We start from the raw sequence: 10,903 nt of genomic DNA, 5'->3' as shown, positions 1-10,903 counted from the left end.
GCTCGCTGGAGAGGACCTTCTGGGAACTCACACCAAGGTCCTAACCTTGTTCCTGATGCTGTCCCGGAACAGAGGGAAGCTGGTGGACACCCATGGCCTTTGGACAAAGTCATTCTCCCACAAAACTGTTCTTGCCCTCACGGCTCTGGGTCAACCATCCTGTTCCCTTGCTGCACTACTTTTCCCTGGAGCCTATCTAGGGTGTGAACCCAACCTTTTGTTAATCGTTCAACTGGTTCTGCACAAACCCCACAGGCCTTTGGGCACCAAGCACTGGAAATCCCAGGGTGGAGGACGAGCCTGCCGCAGCTGGGAGTGTTCAGTAAGTCTGAGAGTTACGGGGCACATGGCACCACTTCATGACCGCACAACGGCTCTGGGCTGCCGCTGAGATTGCATGTGCTGAGCTTCACATTTTTAGGGTCGCGCTGAGACTCTGAGTTGAAGATGCTTCTGAGCAGTTGCAGCCACCAGCTTCCTGGGGCTGCCGGAGCCTGGCTCCGTACCCAGACCTCAGCTCCGTGCTCCAGCAAAGCAGAGGCAGAAGCAGCTTCATACTCAATGGTTGATTTTAAAATGACTCTTCAGTTTAATGGCTGGGAGGGATTTTACGTAATCTGACATCTCATCTGGCTTTCTCTCTGCAATTGCTGCCACTGGAGCCTGAAAGCAATCCTTCTTTTCCCCCTATGGACCACAAAGTTTCTTGCACTGCTCCCTATATCTGGCTGTACAACAAGGACCATGGCACTGACCTTGGTCTCAGATGAAAGATGCTGTTTTCGGAAGCCAAGCACCTTTTTCTTCCTCCATCAGTCCCAGCTGGTTATTAGAGGGATTTCACAATAACCTACTTTCATCCGTGCACTGTTCACGTACCTCCTCACTGCAAGCACCAGCAGCTCCCCAGGAAAGATGCTGCGATAACAGCCTCTTCTCAAAGGTGAAGTTGCCAGACACACTCCTGCTTCCCTCCCAGCAAAGATCAAGAGAAAGCAGCCAAAACAGTCCCGCAGCACAGGTGAGCAGTCAATACACAAATTGGTACCCCCAGCATTGATGGTGAGATAACGCACATATTGCAACAGTCCGAGCTCTGCAATCCCTTACAGCAATGAGCATCTCAGATCCGCAGGGCTGCAGAAGACAGGACAGGAAGGGACAGGGGACATTGCTTCTAGAGCCACCAGCAGGACCAATTCCTGGCAGCGTCTAACCTAGGTTTTGGGTTTTTTTTTTAATCCAGGAGAATTACCTAGAGAAAGACATCTGAATTGAGCTCATTCATTTCTCCTTCATGGGCTTCAGCTTGATTACTTCTGATTTACATCAAAATGAGGAAAATAATGAAAAGGCCAGGCACTGGATGCTTTCAGTGTCTGATGACAGACACTGCACTGATGTCAAAGCCGTGTCCCCAGTTTACACCAGCTGGGAGTTTGGCTCATTAGATGTGATTTGTTTTGCAAACATAACACTGGGTATCTGGCAAAGGGTGAAGCTGAGGTTTTCTGCTCAGCTCTGTCACCTGAGGATGATCTTGCAATCTGATTGATTTTAACTAATGTAATACTCATGCCTGGGTAAGTAGCAAAGAGCTTACAAGATCTGGTAAGGCCACGGGGTCTATCTCACTTCAAAATCTGCTGGCTATATGGATATCCTGGTGTTTGGCTTTGTTTCATGGATTCAAGGGAAAAAGCATTAATTATTTTCCTGTAAACGTTTATGTAAAATATGCCATTGCCTGGCCTTGAACTTCAGCACTCAAACAAGGGAATAATGCTCTCCTTTCTTCATCCCTTAAGGCATGATTAAAGGGAGGTCAACACCTAACTCAGCCCTGTCTCTGACATTGCAGTATGTTGGGATTGGCCATATCTTGTCTATTAATTCTCTCTGCAGGGCAGAAACCATGGTTTCTCCCTCTCCCTGGTTCTGGACGTTCTGGGTCTCATTAACATCTTGTTAGCAAAAGAAAAATTGTATTTTCCTGCAAATCACAGGAGGAAAGAATTAAATCCCTGCCTAGGTGCTGTACAGAGACCAGATCATTCTGGGGTGGAAGGCGTCGTGGTCTTCACAGATGTCAGGTTTTTATACGGCCACCAGAAATGCGTACTGATCCTGACATGATTCATAGCCCATCTCCACCAATGCCAGAGTCTCACTGTCTACCTTGACTAAGACCCTAGGCAAACGTTCAGGACTCAACTTGCAAGTCCTTGAGATGGGATAAAAAAAAAAAATGAAGCCTTCTCCTAACACCAGGCCCAGTTCCTGGCCCCCACTCAAGCTCAATTCATTGAAGTTGGTGAAGGAAATCAGGGCTGCATTAATCCTTCTGCTTCAATTAAAACAAGAACAATAAACAGTGCAAGAGCCAGCAGAAGTTTTGCATGAATAGGGATTTAGGATTTGGCCTGAAATGTTGGAAAAGGTGTTGATTTTTTTTCCATTTTGCTCTGCTGGGTGAATGTCCTTTTGATGTAATATGACAATGGGAGAATATAATTTTTCCTGATGGTCACCTCGCTTTGGGGAATACAGACATTATCTTCTATTCTGTCTGTTCTCCAACTAGGAGTGGGAGAGAAGTAAGACTTTCGTGGTACGTTTATGAAATGCAATTAAAAACATGCCTTGGTTTGCATTGCAGCAAGAGCTGTGCTGCTGCGTCCCATCACAAAACAGCCTAGAGCTAAAAGGGGTCTTAATCCACTCCCTCGATGCTTTGCAGCTCACTGTGACCAGTCATCTCAGTATGCCCCATCCTGCAATGGGCATCAGGAGCCTAATGGCTAACAAACTCAGCCTAGAGGAAGGTGAGGGACCTGTGTTTGGTCCTTTCCCTGCCAGTGGGACCCACACACACAGATCCACCTGTCTGGATAATGCCCATGAGGGTCAGGACATTCAGGGTGGAAAGGTCCCTGGAGCCAAACTAATGCTGCAGGTGCTCTGATTCCCAGGTGAAAAGCTAGCTGAGGTGTTTCTGCCCGTGCTGATCCCAATGCAAACATGTCCATACCCTCATCCTCATCTGCTCCGCTTCCCCAAGTGTCCTGGCAGCCCATGGCTGCCATCCCCTGCGCTCCGCTGGGGACCATGAATGGGGCCAAATGCACCGGCACATCCATTTATCCAGACAACAAGCAGAAAACCTCAACTGAGAAACAAGAAGATTAGCCACAATACTAGAATTAAGATATTTTCCTTCTTATCCTTTGGCTTCTTTTAAAGGCTTCCCCTAGAGAACTCTTAGAGGTAGCATTTTCAGTTTTACACCTCCTTTCTTGGAAAGAAAGCATCTATTTCAACAAACAGCAGAACCAATAATAGCTGGGTTTGTATAAAGTTTTCTCCCAACGCTTAGTCCTCCTGTGGATTCTCTGGTGTCTAATAAAAAGGGCGTTTGCTGCCGTGTGAAGCATGGGTGCGGGTTGTCTGTTCAGCTGTCAGAGAGGAGGGGGATTTGTCTGCAGGTGCTCTCTATTCACAGAAAAGAGCAAAAAATGGAGCTTCCAGCAAGGTCTGGGCAGCACACATACCTCGGGCAACAGGTGAGATCCAAGCAGGAAAACTCACTGTTGTTTATGCAATGAATCTTTTATTCTCTGTGGCTCAGAGGTATTTTAGATGGAATGGAGATACCTTAAAGATGTGTATACTTTCCTGAAAGCCAGGGAAGCAAAGATATCTGAGCCATCTAAGTCACTCGAGAAGCAAGTTGTTGTGCAAGCACAGTTCCCTTGCTTGCAAAATGTTCTTCAAAAACGCATTACCAGGCCATTTTCTGCCATCGGGAGGAAGCATGGTGTATCAACCCTCCGCAGGCGCCAACACACTCTTAATGAGCATTTGCATTTGATCCCAGGGGAGGGCTGATAATGCCGTTACACTCCAAGGGCTGTGGATTAGAAGGTAAAATAATGCACTTTCCCATCTCAGATGGCTTTGCTACAGGGCTGCAATGCTCTTTGCTGCTCCAAAGCTGCAGCACACTTGGTGTAAGGTGTAAAGCCACGTTAGCGTCAACACCAGAGGCTCCAGGAACCCCTCCTAGACATGAGCAGAGCTTCAGCAACCCAGTACCAAGCTCTTCAGTTTGCTTGGTCTCCCATTTCTCTGTTTCCCAGGCATATGGCAGGACGCATGGCCGTGGCAAGGCAGGAAGCCTTGGCTCTGGCACTGACTCACTGCCTGGCATTAGCAATGGCAGTGTCTGGCTTCGTGCCGTGGACCCCCCCTCTGTAAAACTAGAAGGATTATGGTCACCACAGTGCTAGAGGTCTCTGGGTGAAAGCTGGGATGTGTTATCATTCTTGCTGGAAAGCAGCATCTCACAGCAATAATTTGCCCAGCCCCACAGTGAAGGCCACGATAGCAGAGCTCCCTTTCAGCAAGACGGCTCATGATGCAACACCAATCCTTTCATCATAGTACGTAGCAGAAACCCACCGTCCATAGCACAAACGTCTCAAAACGCGGCATAAACAAGAGCTGCAATGAACTTGCACATTGCCAGACAGAAGTGAGGACCACGAGGCTGCGTTAGATTTTTAAGTTGTTCAGAGCTAATCCTGCTTACTTCTCTTTCCTTTTAATTAGTCTTCATTAAGCACTGATACATCACAACTTCCTCGCCATGAATAACTATTAATCAAATAGGGTATCAGCTCCAGTTAATTGCCCATATTAGTTCTCTGTCATTCCCTGCACTAATAACAGCCTGCATTTGTAATTGGTCCCTGACATAACTAGTTCTTGAGTAATGCTAAGCTTGCAAATCTGTACCAGCTAGGCAGGAGCAAGAGCCTACAGACTGGATGTGACCACGTTTCATGGCTCATCAGCATCCCAAATATATTTAGCCTCACAACCTGTTTTGTGAGATTGGCTTCATTGTTGGAGAACTGGGGGCTAGAACGATGCCATGATGGGCCGAAGTCCCCAGGGAAGTCCAAGAGAAGGATTTTCAAAGGGAAAAGATGAATGCAAGTCTTCCAGGCTCCAGACTCACCCATGGACTGGACTTGTTGTCCCCACAATCTCTTCCTTGTTAAGAGCAATGTCCCCATAAGCGTCTTTTTTAAAGAGAGGACAAGAATAGAATAGAATAGAATAGAATAGAATAGAATAGAATAGAATAGAATAGAATAGAACAGAATAGAATAGAATAGAATAGAATAGAAGCAGAATAGTTCAGTTGGAAGGGACCTACAATGATCACATCAGTCCAACTGACAAGTATTGTTACCCACCTTTCGTGGAGGAAAGAACAGGCCTTCACATGTCCTTATGGGTCCTTTCCAACTTGAGGTATTCTATGATTCTATGACATAATTTGAACAATAGGGAATATTTTGCGGCAATCTTTCACATCAGTTTGGTGGCACTTGCAGGGTTCCTCTGGAAGGGAAAACTATTTGGATTATCGTATAGCGACAGCCTTTGTCAGAGCCAAAAAATGGACTCTCAGTCCTGTGCTCTGCATCCCTCTCAAATAAAATGGTCCTTTCAACTCCAGCTCTATCCTGGGGGAGGGCTCCTCCCAGCTTGCTGTGCTTTAGAATAACTACAGAGTCTGATAACAAAGGGAAAAAACGAAACAAGTGCTATCTTTCCAGCAAACCCACCAACCCCAATGACATAGGGAGCAAAAATCTTTACAGACGTCACCCAGGAACGGGCAAATGTGCCCTAAGCAATGGAGGAAAAAGAAAAATGGACTTGTTGGGCAATTAGTGGGTGGTTTGATGTGAAGAACCATTCCTCCAGAGAAGATAATATCATTCCTCTTTTGGGGATTAACACCAAGAAGTAAAAAGACCTTTCTGAAGAGCTGAGTTTGCCAAAATCCACGTAATTAGAGCACAGCCAGTACTCTAGCAGTGCGTGTCATTTTTTCACACTAGAATTTCTTTCTTGATAGTCATTTCTTGGGGCTGGTTCCCATTTTTCTGGGTAGGAAATCTGCGCCCAGACTGTAAAATTCTGGTACTCTAAGGAATCAAGTTGTAGTAAGTCCCTTGGAGTTTTGTGCCTCTGAGAGACTCTTTTGAATTCAGTTTTGCCTGGTTATTTAATCACAGCCCACATCCTGTTTTCCAACACAACCCCACCTCAGCTTCATCTCTAGCTCTACAGAACCCTCTTTGCTTGCTCTACTCTCCATGCTGCAGGTGGTAGAGCTTGGAGAAAAAAGGAGCAACAAGCACCTCTGGGGATAGGACCCCTAGTAAGAAAGCACAGGAGAAAGGGAACAGTGTTTCATGGCATTGCTCGAGGCTGATTTATGACCTCCCAAGTGTGGCAAACACTGCATTCCCCAGCTTTAATAGAGGGGGCAGGGTCTCATGTTCTCTCAGCTGGAACACAAATGAAAAAAAGCATCAGGTTTCCTAGGACCACAATCCCACCTCCTTCAGCGGGTGATCCTTTGGACACCCCCCGCATCCATATATATATATACACGTTGTCCCCCTGTCATCCTCTATGGACACAGCAGCCACGGTAGCAATTGCCTGAAGACACCACAGGCAGGGTCAGTCCTTGCAGCCTCCAGCAGCCGCTACTCCATGATGTGGGAACTGCGATCTGTAGCCTTCACCCGGGCTGTCTTTGCAGAGTTTTTGGCGACTTTGGTCTTCATCCTCTTTGGCCTGGGCTCTGCTCTGAACTGGCCCTCAGCTTCCTCCCCGAGCATCCTTCAAATTGCACTGGCTTTTGGCTTGGCCATCAGCACACTGGTCCAAGCCCTGGGGCACGTCAGTGGAGCCCACATCAACCCAGCAGTGACGGTGGCTTGCCTCATCGGTTCCCAAGTCTCCTTCCTCCGTGCAGTCTTCTACGTGGTGGCCCAGCTCCTGGGGGCTGTTGTGGGGGCTGCCATCTTACATGAGATCACCCCTGCAGACTCTCGGGAAGGCTTGGCCATCAACAAGGTAAGACTTCAGCCCATGGATCTGCTTGGAAGGGAGCAGGAAAGATTGCGCAGGGCTTTTGGGAAGGCTGAGGGATGTGAAGAAGGGTTTTGTGGCCAGCAAGGACCCCCCCTTTATTTAGTGTTGGGTAAGAAGCCACTGTCAGCTGCAGCCCAGCACCATGAGCTTGCTGCACCAAGGGTCCTTCCAGGAGCAGGGACGAAGGCAGAAGTCCAGGCTACCTCCTCTGCTTTTTCGGACTAAGATCAGAGGTATGATCCAGCTGGCCACATAGACACCATAGAGGACAAAGACACCATCATCTCCGTTTTGTCTAGGGCTGTATTGTGGAGGATCTGGATTAAGAGGAGACCCAGGTATTTAGGGAAGGGCATGACCAAAAACATCACCTCTCCATTCCTCTCACCCCAAGCTTGTCCCGCTTTCCAGTCTTGGTGTGGGTATGGGCAGCCTTTTCTCCCCTCTGTGTTACACCATGCCACTATTTACAGGCTGCTGTGCCAGATTCCTAGCAATGGGGATGTTGCGCCAGGGTAGGGAGGGTTTTTTTGAAATCCTGGCTTTTCATTAGATAGCACTGCTCATTAGGTTGCTTCCCATTGTGAAGGGATGGCTGCACCAGATCCAGCTGGTTCATTCCAATGCCCAACACGGGTGCCTGGGCAGTGCCACCGTGCAGTGCCAGAAGGATCCCAGTCTGGTTTCAGACATGCAGGGAAAAACAGAAAACTGAGGAACCTTGAGAAGCCCCAAGGGGACTCCCCAGTGGTATCCCAACCTCCAACATCCCCTTCCCCACCCGTGCACATAATAAAAAGAGGGGAAAAAAATTAAAAACTCACAGGGTTCACTATCCCCTCTCTTTTCTCCCTGCCCCACCCCTCCTCTTCAGACGGATACAGGCAGCTGTATCTCCTGTAGAGACGCCCATGATGGGACCAGCATCACCCAAACCCAAACCCAAGCTGAACGGCGAGGGAGGAGGCGTGTTTTAGCAAGTGGAACACAGAAATCCCCCTTCCTGCAGCAGGGAGGCACTGCCAGGACCCAGCTTTGCTGCCAAAGAGTTTAAGAGGGTTGAAAAAGGGATTGCGGATTAATCTGAATGAGACTATTTAGGCTGATAATAGCTGAGGTTTAATAAACCCAACAAAGCAAGTAGGAGTTTTAAGAGAGACTTTCAAAATGCCCAGCTCTGTTGTTTTACAGGTTAAACCACCTAAAGGAGGGAATAGGGATTTTGATATTTTTTTCCTAGTGGGCTGTTCATCTTGTAGCTGCCTGCACAAATTACCCTTAAAAAAAGGGGGGGGAGGGGATATCAGAGAGAGGAAAGCGAGTAAGATCCAACTCTGGATCTCAGCCAGGAGGGCAATTGCTGCCTTCGTGGTGTCACCGAGCGAAGTGATCTTGGGATCAGCCTTTGGGAGTATGCACGGTGTCCAAAGCAGGGTTCACATGGGGAAAGAAAGGGCAGAGATGTGCTGAGGGAAACAAGGACGGGCTGAGGGAAACAACAATGATGGGAGACCGCAGGCAAGTGGGACTGCCAGCTGCAGCTCTGGCTGGCAGCGCTGCCAGATCCATCCAGATTGGATGAAAACCACCAAGAAGTAATAAAGTGTCAGAAAGCAGAATTGGAGGAGAGAGGGTGCAACCAGGCACAGCCTCAGATCAAATCTGACAAATTCTTTCAGTCAGAAAAGTGTGGGAAGGGGGAAGGGAATTTTTTTTTTTAATGCCAAAATATTTCTTTTTGACATTTTCAAAATGCAATTTGTAAACTTTTCCAAAAGGCATTTTGCATTTTAAGTATGAGGAAAAGAAAAAAAATCCCTAGGGGGGAAAAGAAGAGTGGAAAAAAATGCCAAAGAAATGCAACTAAAACATTTCCTCCTATGTCAATCAAATATTACCCATTGACCCACTTTTCCTTTTACCTGGGACATTTTTCCTCCTCTTCGTATTGGTGCCAAAAATGTCACTTATTTCCTATGTCCTTTTTAGTTCTCCTTCATTTGGGTTTCCCCCTCCACATTTCCAACCCAGTCCCCAAACTTCCCCATCCCTGAGACACATTTTTTTCTCCCCTTCCAGCTGCACAACGAGACAACGACGGGACAGGCAATGACTGTTGAGCTATTCCTCACCTTCCAGCTGGTCCTGTGCATCTTCGCTTCTACCGATGAACGCCGGGAGGACAACCTGGGCTCTCCTGCCCTGTCCATCGGCCTTTCTGTTGCCGTGGGGCATCTTCTTGGGGTGGGTAGAATGGGCTAAAACACAACGCTTTTTAGGTTGCCTTTGCCTTTGTGCCCAAAGCCTGCTTGGCTGCATGCTCCGGGGTGGACACGGGATTTGTAACTCATGTGGTGCCTGTGGCTTTCCAATGTGTAGAAGAGAAAAATCCCACCAAAGCTGTAACAGAGCCATAGCCTGAGCTCGGCTCTTATTGGGCATGAAAAAACTTAACCTGCTGGGCTCTGCTGCTCCTTGAGTCCCGCAGGGAGCTCCCAGGGATCAGTGGGGTCTTCTATCCTGGAGTGAATGTGTCAGGAACTGAGGCACTCAAGACCATGATAAGACTGGGAAGTATTTGGGATGGACACCCAGGGAAATCCCTCCTGGGTGACAGACCAAAGCAGCCTCCAACACTCCCAGCTTCTCAGTGCATGCATTAAAACAGCGATGTTTACACCACATCCTCCATCCTTAACGATCTGCAAGCCCATGTGTCTATGGGACTATTCTTCTCCTATCCTCAGTGGCATGGAGTAGCAATTTGCTCCAGGAATAGGCACAGCAAGAGCTTGTCCCTGCAGTCCTGGTCACGCTGCAGGGCACGTCACCCAGCCTGCAGCTGAGTTGCACCATGCACAGGACGTCATGCTCACACAGAAGATGCGCAAATACAGACAACTCACCCATGTTGACTCAGGTGCTGGAAGCTGCTGGCATTGCTTTTCCTGGAACAGGCGTGCTGGAGGGTGAAACATCAGCTCAGTCAATGAATCACGCTAATAACACACCAGGATTTTTTAAAATGTGCTAAAAGGGCTTAATGCTAACAATGTGTGGTGTTTCTCAGCAGATCCGTTACACCGGCTGCTCCATGAATCCAGCCAGATCTTTTGGCCCTGCTGTGATAGTTGGAGACTTCAGTGACCACTGGGTAAGAAGTCAGGTCTATGTGCTGTTTTGGAGGGATGAGCCCCCCAGATTACCAGTATTCCTAGAAACCCACAGAGCCAGCCAGATTCCTGCCATTTCCATGCCAGCTCCCAGCTGGAAGAGAGATGTAGAGATTAGCAAAAAGAAGTGGGGCTGCTGGGTGCTTAACTGGCTTATCTAAGCAGGGTGCCTTGCAACAGGAAGAGGATGTGTGGTTTGTTGACTGTGACTTAGCAAAAGAAGCAAAACCAATGGAGAGGGGAACTCCTCTTGCCAGTCCCGGGGACCTTTCCTGGTTCCAGCTGGGTCTGGGCACACATTTTCCACCAGCTCCTTTGGGAACACTCCCAGGCATTTCCATCTGCAAAGAGTACATTCGAAGCCAGAGCTGTGGTGGTTCAAGCTGACGTGCTCAGAGGTGTCCAGCCCAAGCTGGTAGCCTCCTCCTCTCTATAGCAATATGTAAATGGGTAGGAAGACACTTCTCCAGAGAAACCCAAATCATTAAGCATGCTCGTGATGTGCCTATCATTAATGAGGAACATGCAGCTCTCAACAGAGGAGGAAAGACAGAAGAGAATGGTTAGGTATATGCAGGCACAACAGCAATGGATGGGAGTTCATGTTAACAGTGATGGCCAAAGCAGAGCTGGCTTCTACATTTTGCTCCCAATACACACAGGGTAGGAAGGAACATAAGCCCCCTGCAATGCTCTTCAGAGACCCTGGTTCCTCTCTGTCCTCCAGTCTCAGGCTGGTTTTTGTTCACTCTTTTCTTCTCTTTC

General features: G+C 48.1%; 1 protein-coding gene across 1 annotated transcript in view; it reads left to right on the top strand.

The window, feature by feature from the left end:
• The first annotated feature begins 6,577 nt into the window (after positions 1-6,577).
• The window catches only part of AQP2 (aquaporin 2 (collecting duct)), a 4,748-nt gene continuing 422 nt past the window's right edge, over positions 6,578-10,903 (top strand). The window contains exons 1-3 of the mRNA XM_009332237.1: positions 6,578-6,947; positions 9,045-9,209; positions 10,039-10,119. Of these exons, the coding sequence (XP_009330512.1) occupies positions 6,582-6,947; positions 9,045-9,209; positions 10,039-10,119 (612 nt within the window). The 5' untranslated portion in view covers positions 6,578-6,581. The remainder of the gene's footprint in view (positions 6,948-9,044; positions 9,210-10,038; positions 10,120-10,903) is intronic.

The sequence above is a fragment of the Pygoscelis adeliae genome, unplaced genomic scaffold, assembly GCF_000699105.1.
Source record: "Pygoscelis adeliae isolate BGI_AS28 unplaced genomic scaffold, ASM69910v1 Scaffold109, whole genome shotgun sequence".
In the NCBI taxonomy this organism is placed as follows: Eukaryota; Metazoa; Chordata; class Aves; order Sphenisciformes; family Spheniscidae; genus Pygoscelis; species Pygoscelis adeliae.
The sequence above is the reverse complement of the archived record's forward strand: the minus strand, read 5'-3'. Positions and strand labels throughout refer to the sequence as shown.